At 43.0% G+C, this 23,991-nt stretch overlaps 1 protein-coding gene across 1 annotated transcript in view; it reads right to left on the bottom strand.

The window, feature by feature from the left end:
• The window catches only part of LOC123976515 (receptor tyrosine-protein kinase erbB-4-like), a gene marked incomplete at its 5' end in the record, with an annotated part of 114,036 nt that overhangs the window by 34,345 nt on the left and 55,700 nt on the right, over positions 1-23,991 (bottom strand). The window contains 4 exons of the mRNA XM_046058759.1: positions 2,549-2,734; positions 7,135-7,233; positions 8,123-8,245; positions 18,212-18,344. Of these exons, the coding sequence (XP_045914715.1) occupies positions 2,549-2,734; positions 7,135-7,233; positions 8,123-8,245; positions 18,212-18,344 (541 nt within the window). The remainder of the gene's footprint in view (positions 1-2,548; positions 2,735-7,134; positions 7,234-8,122; positions 8,246-18,211; positions 18,345-23,991) is intronic.

Genomic DNA, 23,991 nt, shown 5'->3' with positions numbered 1-23,991 from the left:
AAGTGATTACAAAATTGTTTGTACCTGATCTGGGCTTCTGTGTAAATGCTCATACCGAGTAATCGTTACTATATTGTGAAACCAATGAAGCCATTCAAAAAATACACTGAGATGTTGAAATTACACATATGAGGGTCTTACTAGCATTCAAATAGCATCTACTTACTACTGAGAGAAATGGAAAGGACAGGTCATATTGCAATCAATCACAATCAACCTACTTACTGAACTGAATCTCAAAGCGCTCTGTGGTTCGAGGACACTTGTGAATAAAATTATAAGTACCTGCTTAAGTAACTGGTTCCTCAAGCTCTTGGGGATCATACATGACGGGGGCTAAAGGGTTAAGACTTCCCACACTTAACCCCCCACCCTATGAACTCAAAGATCTCATCAATGACAGAGAGGAAACGAGAATATAATGACTTTAATGATGATCAATACAAATCAAATATGATAGACTAAGTGATAAAGGAGTGCTTTAGAAAGAGAACATGATCTGAAGAATGGTCCGTGAAAGAGCTTTCACGCACTGCCGGTCATTTAAAACACGCAATTAGTTTGTAAGCAAGCTAATGGCAACAATAGCATTAAAACACACTGACAACTGGTATGAAAGACAGCTAAAAGTAACGCCCTTATGAGCCGTTGTTGACTCCTTATGGCTAATGAGTAGTATAGTAAAGTAAAACCATCTCTCCTTAAAATTAATACTGTTTAAAAGCATGTTCGCTTACAATTTACATGCATCTCTTTTAGCCAGATTCCAAATCTGATCACATGTCTTAGTTTTCCTGAGCTAAATGCAAATCTAGTCCAGAGAGTGGTAATACACCCGAAGCTTACAACTATCCATAACACAAACACAATGCATAACTCATATGAATGGAGTATGAGCAAGAAAAGGATCAGAACACTGCAACTGCATGTACTAAAACCTCTGCAGCTTTTTTTCCCCCCAGTCACTTTACATGTGACAGCTGTGGCTAACTACGGCTAACAGCAGTCTCAGTTCAGCTGCCATTACAGCACGTGGACAGACCCTTGGTGCATTTGCATTTAGCATTTTGTGATAACTGTTAGCTGTTGAGTTTACTCAAGATACATGAAGTTATGTATAAAAGGCATATATTAAGCTGTGTCTTCTTTCTGTAGTAACAGTGGCAATGACTATGACAGGTTAATATTAATATAAGGCACTGTGATAAATTTCATTGTTTATATTTAGCCATTTAACTGGTCAGTTTGTCTTGAATTTTGGTCTGCAGTCAAGCCACACAGATGCTCTGTCCATCCATATAGAGTATTTGGCTTGACCAGTGAAATCACTGACTGCTATTTTAATTATACAAGCACTTTGGAAGCATAACTGCACTGGAAGTAAAAAAAGTATATTTGCTTGACTTAAACCTCAGAACCACTCATCTTTAGAATACACATTAGCAAACTGGCAAACTTGATAGCACAAAAGCAAATCTTATTGAAATATTAACAGTTGTTGTCTTGTCTAAAATCCTATCAGGCTGATCCGTGCCAGCAGTAAATCAGCCTTTTGTCGGATCATTCTTTTGCTCCTACTGCTTCCAGAGCTGATGGGGGATGCCTCGTATCACAGCAGATGTCTGCCTGCACCGCATGTAAAAGCAGCCTCGCACCCTACTCCCATCCCGGAGTTATAACTCAGAGAAGTTAAATCTTTCCCAGCAGTTGCACTATCAAGCAGTCTGGCTGCTTCGACTTCATTTACAAACAACACACAAATGTTCTTTGGGTAAGCAAAAGTACACACAACATTTCAAGTCTTACTGCCGTTTTCAACGATTCTGAGTGCACCTTTTGTTTGGGTAGCAGAGATTGGGTCTTTAATTTCTTGCACCGTCAGTCATTTCCTGAAAGAATAATGTATGTGGACGTGCTTCTAAAGACAGAGTTCACGGCAAACTAGGCTTGTCTGCTGCTGAACAAAGTCAGCGGGCTATCATGTCATTGTAAAGGGTTGTGAGAATGATCAGCGTGTCAAACAGTGATGATAATTAGGATCAACAGGGGCGAATTAGAAGAGATTTATACGAAAAAGTTACCACCAACAGACCCAAACCCTTTGTACTTGTTCTTACAATGACACATTCAAACGGGCAACTGCTGTTCTCTGATTTGCAGCAAACATTATGCATAGATCTTGATCCAATGCCACTGAGCCTGAACAACAATGGAAACCTGAGTAAGTAAAGCATCTAACTGAAAGGTCACACAGATCAGGGACATTGTGAAAGGAGTTCAAAAATGAAACAAGCATTTGGAATGTGCAACGATAAGTTTTTGCAAAAATCTGTGATTGTTTGTGGTGACACTGGACTTGGCAAGCCTCTAAATGTCAACATCCATCACATGCTGGCTGGGGAAAGACTCATGCGACATTAACGCAAACCCATTACATCTATTTCAACCCTCACTCCTGCCAACAAATACAGTACAGTAAGCCACATACACACAAACTCTGCAGCACCACCAGATGCTGTCCTCCTTTGACCTGTTTGTATTAGCTTACCTTGGCGATTTGGACACACCAGTTGAGCAGCAGCTGCGATCCGATGTTGTCCTTGTGCTCATGCACGTAGTCGAGCAGGCAGCCGTGGGGCATGAGCTGGGTGACCAGCTGGATGGTGGGGCTCAGGCAGACGCCCAGCAGACGCACCAGGTGGGGGTGCTCCATGCTGGCCATGATCAGAGCCTCCTGGTTGAGAGGGGGGGGGGAGGGGGACAAAGAGGGACTAAGAAGCCTGTTGCATTTCATGGCTGGGAATACAGATGTACCCTAATCAGTTCCAAACAGATATCTCAACAGTGTAATCTTTAGCTTTTGTCCACCATTTGCAGTGCAACTGAACTTCATTCTTGGTGATCAGATGTTCTAAGCCATAGAAGTGCTCCAACTGTGGGTCACATAACACTAACTATGGAAAAAATCATTCAGATTTTTACTTCTGGATCCAGGGGCACCAGAGATCTCCTCCTTCTTTGCAACTCTATGGTCATTAAGTGCCACTCCTAGAGCTGGGCGATATAGCCAAAAATATTATAACGGTATGTCGATTCTATATCAATAGTTATCCCAATAAATGTCATCATTATTTCTTTCAAGTTTAAAGGCAGATTTTTGCACCTGAGTGAAGAAATAAGATGGTTAATTGTGTTTCTAAACTTTCTTTTATTGTCTGAACATGACAAACACTTGATGCCAAACACTAGATCACTTAACAAATCTGAGGTAGAACATTCAAAACTATTATGAAAACATTTTTTCTCAACAAATATGCATGACTAAAATTAAGATCTTTTTCAGTCCCTTTTCGTAAGCAAAATAAATATCTTAATGGAAAAATAAAATGCTAATTCATTCGTGATTCAAATAAATTAATATTAATTGAACATTGGTTATATGGTTATTGAGGAAATAATTATTGCGACAATTACTATTGTTTTATTGCCCAGCCCTAGCCACCGGCAATGAAAATGACTTCTGTCTAGAGAGAAATGCCCAACTTCCTTGACTAAATACACACAGACACAAGACATAGGGTCTAAATAGCTGATTTACAGCGGCTAATGTGCGTCTTTGTTGTGATGTCAGAAAAGATTCAAGTAAAGGGACATGAATGCTTAAAGAACCATATGTTTGGGGTGATGTTCGGTTGGCTGACAGGTCTTTTAAGCTATTACCCTCTGCGATTGTTGCCATCTGCATGGCCCATCTTGGCCAGATTTCCACTGCTTTGCCCTAATTTGGATTTTCCTAAAAAGGACTGAGAAGCTGATAAGAGGTGCTAAAGCCAAAAGAAAAGGTTCCCATACATGTTCGGTAGCATGGCCAGCTGGTTGTTGGTGATAATTGTATGGACCAGCGGATCCCAAACTGTTTTGCTTGTGACCCCTTAAAATAAAGTAATGTGTACTTGTGACCAATTATCGTAAGTTATCGCTTGAGTATGGACAGGAGTGGTGAGCACTTCCAACTAAAGAGGGAGATTTCTACATGGTTTGTGTTCATAGAGGCTTGAAGAGGTGAGAACCTGACCCCAAGGTTAGGAACCATTGTAGATATTCTGTTTATCAAGTCATGTTAGGTTCAGTTTTTAACGCAGAATTGAATGTGTCTGTATCTATTATCCATGGATAATTCTGCACTGTGTTCCGAAGACTTCCTACTGGAGGTGGAGTTAGAAGCATAAATTAAGACTTGTGGGTCGATGACTATATCTGCGTGCAAAGCTTCTGTCCACAGAGTATTCTCATTGTGTGAGAAAATCCTTCTTCAAAGCTGCACAAATGCAGACTTTCTATCTATATTTTAACATAACGTAAAACACAGAGTTTTACTACTGTGAATGTTGCACCAACAAAATTAACACACACAATGTGAGCAGTGCATATTTAAGAATGTCTGGTGCTGAGTAATACAGAGTCACAATGTGTTTGGTTTCTTGTTTGATATGACATGTAAATGCATTTTCTGTCTTCTCTCTCATCTCATTCGGCAGCAGATGGGCATAGAGGTTTGAACAGTTGGGACTCAACGTTGGGTAATTGTTATTGCGGAGCTGCAAGCAGAAGGATGTGTGGTGGTGATGAAGTGTTATGATGGCGAGGGCTGATACTCGTGGCCGGCGTGTATGTATATTGTGGCTGAGCAGAAGCCGCACTCAGAGTCATTGCTTCAAAACACTCACTTCAGTCCTTCTTCTCATGTCTTTTCCGCTCTCCAGCGTGCTCTCTCTCATTCACACACCCTCACATGCAGACAAGACTCTTTTGGCAGCTCTCTAAAACACTCACGCTCACATACTCAAGGACACACACTCTATCTGTCTCTGCATACAGCAAATGGTCGAGGAGGTGTATATCCAGGCTTGGCCCCGGGGCAGCTGATAGATAGATGAGGTGCCTTTTTAAATTTAGATGCTAAAGAATGAGCTTAGAGGCAGAGTGGTGGTGGTGTTGGTGTGAGTAGATTAATTCTAAACAGAAAGGGGGGGCCTTAGGCCACAGAGAGGCTTTTGGCACCATCAGTGCCCTGATTTAAACAGTGCCTCCTGGGCCAAAGTAGTGCCACTACATCTCCACTTCATAAAACCACCTGCCTCCCCCTAACAGCTCCACATTATACAACTCCAAACACCTCTGCACTGGGCGTACCTCACACCTTGAGCTCAAGAGAGGAAAACAAAGGAAGGGAGATAGGGGAAGAGCAAAGGAGCACATCTGTGTGTGCAACAGAAAGAAGGAGAGAGTGCTTTTATTCTCACTCTGTGATCCCAAAAGACCCGGGAGTCGTAAACTATGTCGGGCTAAACTCTCGCTATTGCTTTCTACTCTCAGTGTAAACGTGACGAGGGCTTGTGTGTGTGCGCAACCGTTTGTGCGTTTTGGTTTCTCTCTCATCTCCCTGAGCGCTGACCTCCATTACTGCCGGCTGACCCTCCTTTCCCATCTAGTTCACTTGCTCACTTTCCCTCACACACACTGGGTGATAGACTGGCAGAGCTGTGTGAAACTGGTGCAGGTTCCAGTGTGTGTGTGTGTGTGTGTGAGAAAGTGCAATTGTGTGCATGCATCAAAACACACTAAATTAGTGTAATATTAGGGCTTTGCATTCCGCATATCAAATAATCACTCAAATTCATATATTTGCCAACACAAGCAAATCACTCTGCAGCTCTCACATACGAGGCCACCACCACCTGGGGAGCCTTTTGTTGCAAAGCGTGCGCTGTTTGGTTATGTGTGTGTGTGTGTGTGTGTGTGTGTGTGTGTGTTTATATGTGTGAATTTTCAGAGTGTGTTTGGAGCTGGCACTCCAGTGGCTAGTTTCCCAGTGGCGAGGCGTGAGCCTGCCTTTAGATTGCTGTTTAACAAGCCGGCAGACAGAGCATATTGGCTCTGGATGGACAGAGACCCCGCTGGGAGAAAAAGGGAAAGAGGAAGAGATGGAAGGGAGGAGAGGAGAGGGGGGAAGTAGCGGGAAGATGCAGGGACTGAAGAGGGGAGGAAAACATGGGCAGAAAGGGAAATAGAAGGTGGGAGCACAGCCATGTTGCATGCAGTTTCTCTCTTAAGGACGAATATGGAAGGAGGAAAACCAGCACCGTGGTTAGTAGCTGACTTACTGCGGACAACATGATTTTACACATTATGCCCTGTGCATAGTATGGCCTTTTTGATCACTATTTGCAAGTAATCATTCACTCACATGGGACAGTCACAGTGGTTAGCTAATGCTTATGCACGGATCAAATGGATTTAGTACTCTAAGATGGAGGCCAATGGAAATTCCACTTCTTGGTTTGCTTCGGCAACCGTGTTGTGCAGCCTCACTGCACATGTGCATTAGCGACTGTCTTTGTGGCCCCGCCTTCCACTGAGATGATGTCACATATATATAAAAAAGTGCTTGTCTTGGCTTTTGGACAGTTTAACAAATATTAAACTTTCAACAATTCACAAGACAGAGAGTAATACTTTGTGTCCTGATTGCAAACTTCTCTTTTGTGAGAGTGGTCTATGGGGTCAGGCTGCTATTGTAAATAAGAATCTGTTTTTAATTAACTTGCCTTGTAAAATAAAGGTATAATAATAAAAAAAAGGTTTTCTTGTTGGGGTACAGCAGTTTGCCACAGGGGCAAAGCATCCAGCTCTCTTAACACTGATGAGTTGAAACTAACATATTCCAACTAAGACTAAAACATTTAATATGAAGGCTGTAAAAATAAGAGGAGAATGGTGACATAAGATAAGATGGGAAGAATTGGAAACTCCCCAGCTCACCCCCTTCCTCCTCTTCTTCCCCCCTCTATCACTCCTGGATTCCAATAAAGCCATATCTCATAAACAAGTGCTGTTTTTTTAATAGACTCTCGTTCAATACATGCCCGGCATGTACAGCCTGGTGGAGTTCACTTTATTAGTGACTCTGACTGAGATGGTACTCTCATAAGAATTTACCGCCGAATGCACAATCCCACAAAGTGACAGGGTCGGCCGTCTCTTTGACAAGGCTACGGCATTACAGCTCGGACATAGAAACAGGAATACACACAGGCCAAAATAGACACAAATTGTTCCAACATAAATACTCACGTCCATGAACTCCACGTTAGCTTTGGGACCCGTGGCCTCGTTGAGGATTTTAATAGCCACAGGGATCTTCACTGTCTCACCTTCTGGGACCCAGATGCCCTGAAAATCCAGGCAATCACCATAAACACACGGCTCTAAGTCTCAATAAAACACCTATGGCTAGGGCCCTGATGATTACAATGCCTGTGTTTAACACAGTCTACTGTCCTGCTAACATTTCTCTGCAGGTCTGATTTAACTAGCCTGCACATGCATGAACCCCATTCTTGGGATCAAAACTTTGCTCTCATGATCTGTTTTTCACTGTAAAATACAGTTCCTTATTCTTAAAGCCCAGCCTGTTGTCAGATGAGCCACAAGGCTAATTATGAAAGAGCTGCATGAACTGTATAGTAACTAAAAGGAACCACCTGCTACAAGCAAAGAGCTCTGGTCCATAATACGGTTTTAAATTGATGTTGGACCATGTCTGCAGAGATGAACTGTAGTAGAATATGGCTTTAAAATCAAAAAGGCTGATCAATACTTTAATTAAGAGGAATTTAGAGCTGGTGGTAGAAACTGCAGTGTTTATTCATTGAGTTTGCAGAGTTTCGTATGAATAATTTTGCTGAGGGCAGTGAAGTTGGCAAGCAAACAGCCGTTTCTGTTCCAGGTCCTTGAGCCGCCCTAGGCTCATGTCTGTCAGGAAACAGTGTTACAAAGGGAAATGTTTATGCTTATTGTTTAGGTTGACAAGGCAGGATTGTCCTACTTGTGAGAGGTTAGTGTCTGGTGAAAGAAACGCTGTGCTTTGAGTGTCTTCTTTGCCATTTAGTGGACTCCCTGATGTTTGATTCATATTGCGTAGGCCGCACATTTGAATGAGGACTGGTGCGTGCGTAAATATGTACACACACACACACACACACACACACACACACACACACACACACACACACACACACACCCCTAACAGGCACTTGTAAATGCAGATAAACACACTGACCTTGTAAACTGTTCCAAAAGCCCCTGAACCCAGGATCTTAACCCTCTTCAGTTCTGTCTCTTTCAGGATCCGCAGCTGAGCCTGGTTGGGGGCCGTTCCACTGGGGGTGAGGGGCTCCACCAGCTTACAAAAAAACACACAACACATACTTAGACTGTTTATCCTACTCATCCCCTCATTTCGTGCCAAAAAACATAAAAAGCCCTCCTCTCGGCTACTGCTTTTGTTGTCAAGCTACTGACAACCTGCAGCATGCCACTCTTTTCACTTCAAGTCAAAATATTTTTAACCTCTTGCTCTCGGCACTCTGAATGCTATAAACGTTGTGCATTGTGTGCAGCAGGGCGACGCCGTTCCAGTTAAAATGACAAGTGAAAATCTTGGAAAGGGAAGCACAAGGTGAAGCAAGGTTTATTTGTGGCAAATAAACAAGCCTCCAAAAACAGAGACTGCCCCGTCCTGATAGTCATGATTTTACGCACACTCATTTATGAAATACAAATAATTCAGGGTGTGTGTGAATGTGAAGTTCTGTCAGAACTGGCAGTTACCAATGTGGGCCGCAGCGTGCCCACCACTAAACAAATCACAGTCTGGTGTCAGCTGCTATCACAGCCGACAAAGTGTAGCAGCTCACCAGCTGTGCACATACAAAACAATTCCAATTCAAGGTTATGACAAGCCTCCTCCGTGCTGCCTGGCTGCCAGTAACAGCTGACACTGAACAGTATCCCAGCAGCTGGCCGGCCACCCGCCTCACCACTAGCCGCTCAACAAAGGCCCGGCTACTAAATATAAAGAGCAGGAGCTGGCACCTGTAACTGAGCTGTGAAAAGATCTGAGCCAAACACACACACACAAACACACACACACAAATTCAACCATGTAGCACACATCTCAGGGCACTAACACATGCAGATACATGCATGTACAGCACACAGATTCACAACTATTGACAACACATGCAAATTCACACTCATATCAACATCAAACACACAGATGGAAACACACACACATAGAAAGCACACATCAGACCACAAAACACACATCCAGACACACACGCACACACTCAAGAAGTCAATGCCTCTGATCAATACATGTCTTAATGAGCCTATCATCGGGTCCCTCATTCGCTGCGGTTTATCAGCAGCATAATCACCCAGCTCAACTTTGGCCATCAAACAATATAATGAGACCATATATCAGTTGGTCAGCCATACAAGCACTTACTTAATGTGATATAAAACCATCAGCACAATAGGGCCGCGGTTGCACTGCCATGCCGGTCCGCAGAATGGATGCCATCGCCCGCGGCTCGGCAATGACATGTCGTTTATTGGCGGTTGTTATGGCTAGGCCTGAAGGCGCCGTGCAAGCACGGTGAGATGTCACCACAGACGGAGCTGGGGAAGGAGGATGAGGGATGAATACAACGCAAAGCAAATGAGTGGACAGAGGGAAAGAAGGCAGCAGTGAGGGGATGACGGAGTGATTGCGTAATAGAGAGCCGGAATTAAAAACCTCCATATTAGCCTTGTGTCCTAAATTCTTATTTTCTGGCGACAATTCCAAAGGGTTTAAGAAAATTCACCTGTGCAACAGAATGACAAAAATATGGAAATGAACACTGAATATTCTTGATATTAAATTGTTCTGTCAAATGCTATTTCTGTGGTCAAGGATGAACTTTTTCTCAACCAATAAAGTTGATTCAAGAAATTCCCAGCATCCATTGACACTTTTTTAATATGTACCGACTTTTGCTATGCCAAAATACAGATACTAAATTCTAAAAAATTCCTGAAGCATGGGGAACTGCACTGGAATGCGTGGCAGTATCTCTCTTGCATTAAAAAAACACATATTTCTTTCCATTTTCCCAGTTGCCATGCATTGTTTATGCAAACTTAACGATTCACCAGACCACTCTAAAAAAAGCACACTTAGCTTAGAAAACTTCAGATCATAAGTATTTACAATACATTAAACAAGTATAGCTAAATAAGCAATCAATAAGAGTTCAGCAGTCAAATACTCAGCTAATCTGCTCCATCAGGACTGTGTGTGTGGTTTGATCATATTTGATTGACAGTGACCAACAAGTCCACAAACTGACATCGCATTTAATGTCAGATGTTGCTGAATTCTGATAGGTGTACAATAGATAATACGTTTTTCTAATTGAGCCCCGCTCACTTTGAACCAGTGAGAAGAGCTAAATTCAAACATAGAAATCTCTCATGTGAAATAGCTAAAACTGCTCTAACTTTGGAAATTGGTTTTCATGTATATTATTTTAAGTACCAGTATCAATAGAGGTTAATTAACAGTGTTTTATATATCAGTAATAACAGTGCTATTATTTATTTTACCTTTATTTATTCATGTGAACGTCGCTGAGAGGAAGCCTCTCTTTTGCAGGACCTCCCAGTCACAAACTCGCTTCTCTAAACTTTAAGCCACCACTGCCCTTAACCCTTTAGCTATTGAGCTAAACCCAACGCATTAGCATTGCTGACTAAAATTCAACGATAAATGTGCACTGCATCTTGGACATGAACAACTAAATAACATACAATATCTTTGGGTTATTCCAGGTTGTGAAAAATCCATTAGTTACTGTGGCCTTTTCAATTCATCTGCAAGATACCCCCAAATTGAGCACTCCCTAACCCGGTTTGCCACAGGTGTCTGGATACTGATATTAATTTTTACAAGTTGAAACATTCAACATCAATAAAGATTTTGGTGAAGTGGGGTTATTCAGTGGTAGGGCTATTGTGTTTGTACACAGAACCACTGACTGACAACTTTATTTCAAGTTCTGGTCACATCCATCATCTAAGCCTAGTATTTGGGTAAACAGCATTAAATGTGTCTTTGTGCACACAACGCATAAATAACAAGAAAACAAGTGATGCTGTAGGTGGAGGGAAATGGAGAAATTCAAAAAGAGAGAGACGAGACATGTGCAGGGAGATGGTGTATGTAGCTGTTGTTGTTTCATAAGGACGAGGCTGGACAGACCTGATGAGGGGAAGAGACGAGTGGAGAGGTCTATTAAATAAGATGCACACCCATGGCCTACAAAACTCCCTTGAGCTCGCTCTCACCTGCACACACTCACTATGGCACTTTATTTAACAGCTAATAACGCACCTTGGCTTTGCCAAATGAGCTTCATCTGTGACGCGGTGGAGAGGATTCGGATGCTTCATTGAACAAATAAGCAGTATGTCCGAGCCTTGAGCTAGAATACATTCCAAGAATTATTCTGTATTGAATAAGTAAACAATGTCCCCAAACATAAACCTGCACTGCGAACACTCAGGTATGCACTTTAATGTTCACATTACTCAAGTGCTGCATTTGTTGGGTTGTGTAATTGAAATCAGGTGAAAGAAGATTGCCATGCCACAAACCATTGCCTAAAGCAATCACAATGTGTGGAACCAGGTCTGGTATCTATGCATGTTCACTTTTCAACTGTTGCATTGCTGCGGGCTGGGGGGGAAGAGCATTTTCTTTTTTTGTGTGCACAAGTACACAAGGAAATTACTAAATGTTGAATCTTAAATTTTAGTCATCTTTAAAATATTTACTAGCATCACTGTTACTACAGTTTATTCTACAAATGCATAACTTTTGAAAGTACCGGAAAGGTAATTACACAACACAGACCACATGCTCCCTCACACTGTTTGATACAACAGTGAGCATATCTGGATGGCACAGGAAATTACTCTTGCACTATACTTAAGGAACCACAATGACACAGAGTCACTGACAGCACATTAAGAAAATTCGAGCAAGATAGCAGCAGAGCGTGCTTATCGGTATGCAAGGACATTAATTCTCGCTATTAGTGAGCCCATCCCAGCAGCAATGAACTCACTTGTCCTCCACTGTCTGCATTTAAAGAGCAATCTTCTACTGTACTACTTAGTTACTGAATATGAATCGATGTGGAAATCTTCCTCTGTGTGACCTGGAATGTGGAATCAGTTCACTAATTGGTTTTAAGTGTTTGGAATTGGAAATAACACACATGCCCATTAACTTAGATGGGTTTTTTCCCCCTTGAAAGTTGTAAAGTCATGGGGCCCCACTGCATACAAAAAGTCAGACAAGGCAAAAGCCATGAGTGTTTAGACTAGGAAAGGTGAGTGTGTGTTAAGCTAAACAAAGAAGCTGGTGTATACTGTAATAACGTCAGTATTTTTTCTACCATGTATGAACTATCTGATAAAAATTTATATAAAATATAACACAAGTTATAATAAACTGGAATGAGAATTGTTTGAATGTTATAAGTAAACTTGTCTTGTTGAGGGCAGATATGAAAGCGGTCATATTATGCTGTTTGGCTTTTTCCCTCTCCTTTATTGAGTTATATACCTTTTTTGTACATGTCATAGGTTTGCAAAGTGAAAAAGCCCAAAGTGAGTTCCCATCTCCCACAGAAAACACTGCTCTGAACAAGAGACCTGTGCGGGACTGTTTGTTGTTGCTTGTGACCATTACCGCCCGCTCCCGCAACATGTGTGTTACTCTACTGCCCATTCCTGCAACATTTGTTTCCACTCCCGCCCACACCTGCAAACATTGTGACATGCAGAGTAAAAAAAGGACACAAATGTTTGGGCTATGCTAAACGGACGGAAACCAGCGAGGCTGTGCAGTGAGTAAACCTCACTCCCGACACCTCACTGATGTCAATGGCCACAGGGTTTAGCTACCTTGTCAGCGTGTCGGCCTCCTGTACTCAAGGTCGCCGGTTTGAATCAGGCTCGTGCAGTACGTTCTCGGAGCAGTCACATGCGCTCTTTTAAATCTTCTTTTCAACTTCATTTGTTGACTCCATCTTGGCAGCTCTACTGCGGGACCCGCAGTATATTTTTTAACCACCTGCTTCCGCCCGCAGCACAGTTAAAACCACTCGCTCCCACGCGATTTGTCAGAATTGGCGAGATCCCAATCCCAATGCAGCTCTCTACTCTGAACTGCTTGAAAAAGCTCGTTTGTAGTCCAGCGGTTAGTCATACATGCCCTCAAAAACACCGGTGGAAAAACACACTGACAAGATGTCCGCCTGCTGCCTCTCCTCTCCCTTCCAAACATTAGCTACCCTCCAGGCAGTCAATGGACATAAAGTTGTTACTGTGATGTAGAGGCAGAGCTCAGTTAAAACCTTATGGATCAAAGATACATTTGTTACAAATTAACCACCACTCTGAAATTCTTGCTCCAATTCATGTTGCTAAGCTGGTAAGGGGAACATATACAGCTGAACCGAAGCCGTGTTTATCGGCTTATCACAACCCGCCCTACTCTGCTTCTGATTGGCTAGTAGCTCTTAACTAGGAACTGCACATGTGCAACTCCCAACAAAGATCATGTAGAGGTGAGATGTATCAATCCATAGCTAAAACGGAGCATTCAACACACAGGGTGAAGAGAGGAGCTGCAGCAATGTGCAGTATGACAAAAATATGGTGTTTTTTGAAAATGAAACCATGTAAACCTGTTCTGGTAAAACCCCTAAATATGATTTTGAACCTGAAAATGAGTTCCTCTCTAAACCTCTTTAAATAAAATAAAAACTGAATCAACTATACAGATGATTCCCTGAAGTTCCATGATAACTGCAAATGTTCTGTATTTTTTGTTGTGGCTGAACCCGTGCTTCAAAACAGAAAAAAAAAATTTTTCACACCACTATGATATTAGATACATATTTGGTATCTTTGGAATCACGGGGATCTTGGCTTAAATTCAACATATGGTTCAGCATATTTGAACAGTGCTTGGCTGCAATACATGCATTTGTAATGACATCTTGTGCCTCTGTTCAGTCAGCCTGCCCCGGGGATAACAACGGGAGCTGTCCTGCTCCCCCGAATGCTGAAATCCTTGTAAGAGAGCGGAGGGGAGCATGTAAGCAGCATGGGAGCTGTCCACAGCCTGTGGTTTTGAAACACTCACATGGCCCTTGTCTCTACAAAGCAACTGGAAGAGAACCGTGGGGGAGAAGGACGAAAGGGCGATTCCAAGTGCATTAGTCCTGCTTCATTGGACTGGGGTCAAAGTTCAAGGCCTGGGGTCACCCTGCAACAGTGAGGGGGACTCTGCTGTTTGTGCTGTCTCTCTCTGAGAAAAGCAATTTGTTTTCAGGGGCTTTCTCCCTTTTATTAGGTACACCTGTTCAATTGCTTGTAAACACAAATAGCTAATCAGCCAATCACATGGCAGCAACTCACTACATTTAGGCATGTAGACGTGGTCAAGACAAACTTGCTAAGGTTCAAACCGAGCATCAGAATGGGGAAGAAAGACTATTTCAGAAACTGCTAATCTACTGGGATATTCACGCTTAACCATCTCTAGGGTTTCCAGATAATGATCCACAAAAGAAAATATCCAGTGAGAAGCACTTGTGTGGACGAAAATGCCTTGTTGATGTCAGAGGAGAATGGGCAGACTGCTTTGAGATGACAGAAAGCGAAATAACCACTAGTTACAGCCAAGGTATGCAGAATACCCTCTCTAAACGCACAACACGTCGAACCTTGAAGCAGATGGGCTACAACAGCAGAAGGCCACACCAGGTGCCACTCCTGTCAGCTAAGAACAGGAAAATTGAATCTCCTATTCACACAGGCTTACCAAAACTGGACAATAGAAGATTGGAAAAACGTTGCCTGGTCTGATGAGCCTCAACTTCAGCTGCAACATTAAGATGGTAGGGTCAGAATTTGGCGTAAACTACATGAAAGCATGGATCCATCCTGCCCTGTATTAGCGGTTCAGGCTGCTGGTGGTGGTGTAATGGTGTGGGGGATATTTTCTTGGCACACTTTGGGCCCCTTAGTACCAACTGAGCATTGTTTAAATGCGACAGCCTACCTGAGTATTGTTGCTGACCATGTCTATCCCTTTATGACCACAGTCTACCCATCTTCTGATGGCTACTTCCAGCAGGATAATGCACCGTGTCACAAAGCTCAAATCATCTCAAACTGGTTTCTTGAACATGTTAGAGTTCACTGTACTCCACTGGCCTCAACAATCTCCAGTGAATCCATTAGAGCACCTATGGGATGTGGTGGAACGGGAGACACGCATCATGGATCTGCAGCCCACAAATCTGGAGTAAATGCGTAAGCTATCATGTCAATATGGACCAAAGTCTCTGAGGAATGTTTCCAACACCTTGTTCAAAATATGCCACGAAGAATCAAGACAGTTCTGAAGGCATAAGGGGATTCCAACCTGGTACTAACAAGGTGTACCTAATAAAGTGGCCGTTGAGTGCGCGGGTGTGTGTGTGTTTGTGTATATATATATATATATATATATATAAAATTATTATTACTATTATTATTATTATTATGTTTCTTTTAAAGTGAGAGAGAGGAAGAGGGGAAAAAATAGAAGTGTCTGTTCACAAGGGAGACACAGATAAATAGACATCAAAATGGAGAACAAAAAAAAGGAGAAAGTGACGATGCAAGAAAAGACAGAAAAGTAAAACAAAGACAACAATAAAGAAGTGTGTTTTGCAAGTCTACACAGCACAACAGCCTTCACACATGTCCTTGATATGGAAATGTTGGCTGAGCGCTCAGATCACGTTTTGACAGCGCGCACTGGAGGCATCTTTTTCCTGTCTGACACAAGAGGTGAGCTCTCTGTTTAAAAAGCTATTGCAGATAGGGAGAGAGAGGGGGAGTCCCTGAGCCTTCGCTGTCCCCAAATCCCTCATCCTGACAAGCTTGATCTCCATTCACAGACAGACTCAGCTCTATTATTCGTCTGAATAGAGAATCCACATTCGCACGCCGTCCAAAGCCTATCGTGTGCTTTCATCAGCCAAAAAGAGCCCCTGGAAAGTGTGATACAGACTGCAAGGAGGGCAGGTTTTTTAGTATGCTGGGTAGGTGAGAGCGAAGAACAGCATTCAGGTGGAAAGTGAACAGTGGGAGTATCGGTGTATATGCATGCAGTGTGAATGCATATACATTCAAGGTAAGAATTTAAACTCCAGAGATGTGAGTAAACCGATGCCGTATGAAATGCGTGCTAGGCTTTGAGAGGGGGGGGCCTTAAAGAGACAGGAGCATCTAAAGCTTGTTTCAGACATAGGCTGAAATGAAGGGCTACATGAAGAGCCAGTATAAGATAGAAATTTTTTTTTTGAACTTTGAATCATGCAAAGCTGCCATACAGGAGTTACAGAACTACAATATAGGACTGGAAAAACAGTCTAATAGGTCTCCTTTAAAAAAATATGTAAGTTTTATCAAAAAAATCGAAAAGTTTAAGTAGTTTAATCTACAATTATGCATCATATTCTGGAAGGTCATATGTTTGCAGCGACTCTGTCCTGTGAGCCGCGTATCTCTAAAAAGTCGACTTTCCATGAGCTCAGAAAGCCAGCCCTGGTTTCAGCTTTGTGACTATGCTATGTAATGTTCTCAACCAATAAAGGCACACTTCATCCTATTATCTGGAAAATTCCAAATTACCAAATGTGGAGATACATGGCTTTTAATGGAAGGGTATGGCAAATTGTAATCTATAAAGTTACTAGTCACTAAATATTTGCTTCTGACCTCTCAGAAGCAAATATTGTACTTTTGCAGTACAAGAACAAAGTTGCATAATATGGAAATACTCAACAACTGTAAGATAATGAAATTTTCAACAGTTGATCCAGAGTGTTGAATGACTTGCAAAGACTGTGTCATGCTCAGGCCACTACAACAAGGCGGCTAATGTGCAGTGCATGGCCCGTTGTGGGGATTGGTCCCATGACTTCCTCTTAATGTCTAACCTGTAGGCCAACCTGCAACCGTTAAAGATTTTATTACGTCTAATTACTTTTACACCCAATTAGGTCTCCTTGGAGGATGAGGAAATCGACTCTGCTGGCTATATTTCATGTTTTCCTGGTGGAGTATTGAGTCGGGCTTTGCAGGACAAAAGAATCTGTCACAGGAAAGGTTTATACAGGGGATGCAAAAGGGGTTAAGAAGAACCCCCTCCTGCCTGATCCTCCCCAGCCCCTCCTTGGCGGTGACAGTACATTAGTGAATCTGCTCGGACTGAAGACTTCCCTCCCGGTCATGAGGCTGTCAGAACAGGGCTCGGCTGATTAAGATGGATGTGTGGCTAGGATGAGGCAGAAACTGCCCGTGGCCTCCCTCCTCCAATTCCTGTCTCTAGCCTGACAGCTGTCTATAACACTGCTGCCTCTACCTGTAAATTATACTAATGCAGACTGACAAGCAGCCTGCCCCGCTCCTATAGGCAAGGCCACTCAGCGGACCTGCAGTGATGACAAAACTGCTGGGCCACGCACAGGGAACACAGCGGGGGGGTTCTTGTAGCAAGCACAAAGGTGACACAACAGAGCATGAACGCACACATGTGCACATAAACCCTGCACTCACCTACACCTCAATCTTTGACTTTGTCTCTTGAATATAAAACGCGCTCTGCTGTCTAATGCTTCCCAGAAATGAACCCTCTTCAAGGCTAGATCGATTGGCGATGTCAGCCATGCATAATTTTAAAAGCCTCTGGTTTGGCTAAGTACCATAGCCAAGGTTTCAAGGTTTGCTTATGAGTCTAGTTTGGTTGGCATCCATCTGGAAAAGTGCACTGCAACTTTGAGGATGCCTAACAAACTCAAAGAAAGTGGGAAACCCGGAACCCACAACTAAGAAATACGATTAAGGAAAGGTTCTTATAAAGAGCATACCCAGCTGTGTTTGTTTAATTAAGCAAACTCCAAACCAAAACTTGCCTTGTTCATTCCTTGTCACATTAATAGTAAGGTTAGAGGAAGCGTTGTCCCAATTTCCTCTCTGGGATCAATAAAATTCATTATAATACGGTAATTCCTTGATGATAAAACAGGACAAAGCTACTTTTAATTTATTCTGTAGTTGCAAATGTAAAATTTTATTCTCTTTTTCCACAGTTCTGTATTGTTTGATGAAAATGTGCTCAAGGCAACAGCAAAAGAAAAGCACTTCAGTATTTTCAGCAGCTCTCATGTTGTTCTGACTTCTACCCTCTCACCTCTGTCTCCAAGAAGCGCCGCAAGGCCCTCTTCTTCTTGATGCTCTTGCGTCGAACATAAACGGCCACGCTGAGCGCCAGGATGACGATGATAAATAGCCCACCGATAATGCCAGCTGCTATTAGCGGTGTCCTGTAGAGACAGAGGAGGAGAAGAAACATTAATATGGCTGAAACATTAAGAAACTAAAAAAGGCACTTTGAAAGAAAGTGCAAACCTCCGCCAATGCTGACGAATTCTCCAACCTGCTGTCTAGCCACTTCAGATTTAACCCTGTACTTTTAGAATCTGGACTGCTCAGCTTGATTGGCTGCAGCTCAGAAATGTGATGCTAGAAGCATTTAATTTATGGGAAATTACCACAAATGCTCTAATCAAGTAGCAACAACAATGCTCCTAATAGAGGTATTTTCAACAGGGAGAAAGAGCTTTTGTTTCACTCAAGTGTGTTGCATGTTGCACACTTGAACAGCCAATAATAGACTTTCTGTTGCTCTGTTTTGCGTCATCTTTGATCACCTTCTTGACTGACGCTTGGCTCCTTCTAAATTGATCAATCCCATTGTTCCACCAACAACGATTATCCAGGAAGCCTTAACATGACTGTTGGGTGGGTTTATACAACTTCCCACAAATTCTATCCTCCTCCTCAGCTTCTTTCTGCTCTCTCTCAATTTGAGCCCCACTGTGTAGGTAATTTTGTGGCTTCTGTTTACTATCAAGAAACAAGCTCAGACACAAACACACAGCTGTTTTGCAGGGGGGGGGGGGGTTCCATTTCCACTACTACAGTATGTTTCCAAATAAGCCATACTATACAGAGCACAGAGCTATTTCCAAATGAGAGATGTTTCTATTTTCAGAGGTCAGAAGAAAAAGCATTTGAGGGTATGTACTCTTATTACTTGGGCTGCTGAAGAAGCTACAGCTTGTTCTACACTGGACGGGATTTCCGTATATTGTAGCTTGAATTTTTTTTCCATTACTCAATCAGAGACAATAAGGCAAGGGACTCTTAGAAAAAAGAAAGAAAAAGACAAAAGGCAACCACTCACATACCACAGTTGACAACAATCCAACAGACTAACAACTAACAACATAGATTTCTGCAGTACAAAAAAGATAAGATAACATCAAGCAAAAAACCTTTACCTATTACATTGATCCCAATGTGGCTTTCTGATCATGCATTTTCATATTTGTTTTATATTTTTGTGCTACATTTGTTCAATTCCTCACTACAGCTGTTCCATAAAGGCACCCCTATAACAACACAATGTCACAATTAGTTTTTTTCAACATGCAGATTCCTCTCATTTTAAAAAATGCTTGGATACTTAATTTTTTAACTCTATTCATCATTTATAAAGTTGACCAAAACTCTATATTTTACAATCTTTTGTTCAATAAACAATGAGTTTGTTGTTTACAATTATTATAGCTCTCTTTTGAAGTATGAAAACTGGATTTCTACTTGTTTCAAATGTATTGGCCCATACATGTATTGTACACAGCATGTTATGAAAGGTTTACATAATGAAGCTTCAGTTAGAAAACCCTTCATTTTAAACAGCATTGCAACTGACTTTGACATTTTCGCTTTGATGTAATTTATATGTGGTTTCCAGCCTAATTTATTATCTATTATCACTCCACATGAATGAGAAATTAAAAGCGCCTATCCTTCACAAATTGCTTCTGAATCTTCTGTGGGGAAAATCTGTGTATAGCAAGCCTAAAGGTTGGAAGTTAAAAGCTCTCTCTCTCCACTAATGAAGGCACTAATGCATTTGCCATTTACATACTTCTTGCACTTGTGTCTACGGTTATGCTACCACTCAATTCTGCCCTTCTATTACTCTCTCTTTCTGTATCCTTCCCCTCTTTCCCACTCTATTCCATTTTCACCTTATTGCCAGTGCCTGGTTCTTCTTTGCCCTCTGTTTTTTTTAACACAGCCACATAGCATAAAACAGCACCCCCAGATCAAAACTCTATTAGTTGTAGAGGCCATTAGCAGCTAATGGAAGACTCATGTACCATGGGGCTATGGTAGAGCAAGGTGCCGCAGCGTTGGCCATATCGATTGTGACGAACCTAAAGAAGGGGGAGCTTGAAATTTACAAAGAGGCTGTGGGTTTCCACGTAATGAGATATACAGCCATGTGGTGACTAGGAATGCAGCAGTTTGGAATGATTAGGTCGAGAGCGGGCAGAGAGACAAGGAGAAAAAACAACAATGGGAAGAACCATTACAGGAGGGGAATTCAAAGACATGGAGGAAAAAGAGGCAAGCAGGAAAAAAAGACAAGTGAGAGGCTGGTGGTGAGACAAATAACAGTACGGGAGACAAGGGAAAGGACTTCTCTAATTAGGAGGAAAGGGTTTACAGCAGAACAAGCAACAGGGGTCACCAGATGAGACGGGGGAATAATGCCATTGTAAGAGCAAAAGAACAACTCTAGCACTAGAGACTGAGCAGAAGTCTGCCAGAGGGAATAAAAAGGTTTCACTTCTGTTTCTTCTGTTTCAACACAACCTTTTTTATGGATTTCCTGGTTTGGTTAAATTCTAATGAGTTTGTCATTCTTTTGAACGCGCTCTAATTGAAAAGATCACTTCTTTTTACAGGGATTTTTAATTAAGTTGTTGTGTCTTTAGGCTATTTAGCTTTGTTACTTCTACTAGTAGTAGATATAATACAGTAATGTGTAATTTTTTGCCGCAAGTCCAAGTTGTGTAATAACAACTGTCCATTTTCAGGATTTAAGAAGAAAGATTTGTCACATACCCTCACTATTTCAAGCTGAAATAAATCGGTTATGTTTGTTGAAATTCTCTTGACATCCTGACCACAATCAATAAATTAAATGCTCAATGAAAAAGATTCGGTCTCTATGGCTGTCACAGGACTGTAATAAGCATGGCCAATCATTTAATTCAATTCTGAAAAGTCTTTCTGTCACTGCTTTATTTATTTTTTATGTTTCTGGATTTAACCAGGTCAAAAACTATTCCACTAAGCCAAGTCATAATTCATGATCTATCTTTGAATTTTTGGCCAAGAGTTAGATGACAAGGTTGACACCACTCTCTCATATCGGTCTGTTAAGTATGAAGCTAAAGCCAGGAGGCCATTATCTTAGCTTAGCATAAATGTCAAAACAATACATCGTGCATAGAGTATTGCACCAATCCAAGACATAGTTCCAGCGAATAAATGCTTGTTTTTACATTTAGGTGTGTGTACATTTTAAACAAACAAACAAAAAGATTTTGACCCGTGGCCTGTACTACGAAGCGGGGTAACTGGCTTATCCAGGTAACTTCAGGAGTAACATCGTGACGTCGGGTGTAACTTCCCGGTTAACCCGTACTACGAAAGGTGGAAAGGTGTTAACCGAGGTCTGTTGACATGGCAATTTATGCTGCATCTCTAAACTGCTCCGAGCAGGTTTTGTGTTGTCTAAGTGTTTTCACATATTTAGAAAAAAAAAAAAAAACCTAGATGAAAGTGTGAAATTTACAAAAAGAAAAATCGGAAATTCCCTGAAATTAATGTCATAAAAAATCAAAAATCACTCTGGTGTTTTCTTCTGAATATGCCCAATCCAAGGCAAAGTCTCTAAGGTGCATGATAGTGATAGCTAAACTCAGGAGTATTTCCTCACAGCTAAATCTGATTGCAAAGTTTAATATAACTTCCCAATGCATGCATAATAGCCTACACGGCAGAGGTGTGTGTGTTGTTTGTCTCATAAATGTGTGACTATAATGTCAGAGAATATTCACGTTTTTTACTTGTAGATTAATCTTGGAAATTAAATTTTCTCTCGGATTATTACCCCTCTCCGCTGGCTCCTTTTTTTTTTTTATTACAATGGACCTTATGTGAAGTTGTCCCTTTACATCTTAATCATATTAAACATAAAAGAAGAGCCCATAAAATACATAATAGAGATTTGAACTACAATAAGAACACAGTGAAGATAATTAGGCTACAAATTTACTCAAGCCGCCCTGGCTTTGTCATCCGCCATGATATTAGATTTAGCCGTTAACTTGTCTTTACATTCATAATTTCCTGATACTACCAATGTGCATTCCTCTGGAGAAATACGGAGCATGTGCCGTTGCGAAAATCTCTGCCTATACGGCCGAACACATCCCTTTTATGCGAACGCCTACCAAGTCCAATTAAGTTAACACTGGGTTAACAACTAACCAACATATTATCCACCGTCGTAGTACCGTTTAACTCCAGTGTAGGCGGTCAGAGTTCCCCTTCGAGGGACGCTGCAGCAATCCGACTCCAAGGAGGCGGACGTGCTCAGCGTAGTGGACGATGACTTCCGGGTGTCGGGGCGGCGTCATCTGGCGGCCCGACTATGACGTGCTGCTGGAGGTGGTGACTAGAGCCGTGGCTAAGCTCAACATCAACTGGCCACAGGAGGAGCAGACACCACAGGCTAGTGGTAAGCTTGATGAAAGGTTTCTTAAGCACCACGCACCACCTCCACGCCGGTCTCTGCCATTCTTTCCTGATTTACATGATGAACTGAGTAATCATGGGGCAGACCCTTCTCTACATGGCTTTCCACACCCCGATCACTGAACTACAGTAATGTGATGGGGGTTAGGGACCGTGGTTATGGGAGGATGCCTCGGGTGGAGGATGCGCTTGCGAGCTATCTCTCCCCTCGACTTGCGTCCTCCCTGGAGAAGCCGGCGTTACCATCCAAACCATGTCGCACCACATCCACGCTCGTGGATGGCAGCGGGCCAGGCAGGTACGAGCTTGCACACCATGGCGGGGCTTCAAGCCTACCAAGCCGACCTGCTACAGGAGATGGTTCAGAGGGGGGGTCCCTCTGAGGAAGATCTGGCGGAGCTTCGCAGAACCACGGAGCGTTAGACGCAGGGCGAAGCGTTCCGCCAGTACCTCCCTCGCCGGTCTGGACCCAAGGCAGCTGAGGCTGCCAGGCGTAGGTCCCTTCCCTCTACGAGCTCCTACGGAGAGGAGAGGAAGCAGAGTGTCGCTTCTCAGGGCCCCCCCGAGAAGCTGGGGCAGCGAGACGGCGCTCTCTCCCTCAGCCATCTGAGAGACGCGATCTGAGGACCGTCATCCAGTCTCGACGGAGCTCAGGGAAGACCGGGGTAGGGGAGTCTTTCTCCCCTCCCGCACCCCCCCCACCCCCCCCGGAGGCCGACCGAGGTCCCCTCCGCCGTGGCAACAGATGATGTTATCCCGCCGTTTACACGTTCAGGACGCACCTGCCACCATCGAGTCCACGCCGTACTGCCTGCCCTGAGGGTCTGCAGTCAGGCGGTGCCCCGACTCACTCACCGTGGATCTTCGGCGGCTCCCCCCTGCCGTTCTGGGGCTTCAGGGGTCCACCAGAAGATCACACGAGACACCGACCACCAGCCCCGAGGGGCTGGTTCCGTTGGCAGACTTTGCAGAGGCTTGGCGGAGCCTGACGAACATTTCTCCGTGGGTCCTGCGCACTGCCATAGATGGGTATCGACTACAGTTCTAAACCCGCCCTCCAAATTCAACAGAAGAGAGGGGGTGGTTTGGACTGTGGTCCGCCCGGAGCAAGGTCCGGTGTTGGGACAGGAAGTTCGTACTCTGCTGAGGAAAGGGGCCGTGGAACGTGTCTCCCCCCCAGACAGAGACGCCGGTTCTACAGCCGGTACTTCATAGTCCCCAAGAAGGACGGAGGGCTGCGTGCCCTATTTTGGATCTGCGGGTTCTAACCGGTCTCTGAGGAGATTC

This window comes from Micropterus dolomieu, linkage group LG01 (genome assembly GCF_021292245.1).
Source record: "Micropterus dolomieu isolate WLL.071019.BEF.003 ecotype Adirondacks linkage group LG01, ASM2129224v1, whole genome shotgun sequence".
Lineage (NCBI taxonomy): Eukaryota > Metazoa > Chordata > Actinopteri > Centrarchiformes > Centrarchidae > Micropterus > Micropterus dolomieu.
Note: the sequence above shows the minus strand (reverse complement) of the source record. Positions and strands in the feature narration are given on the sequence as shown.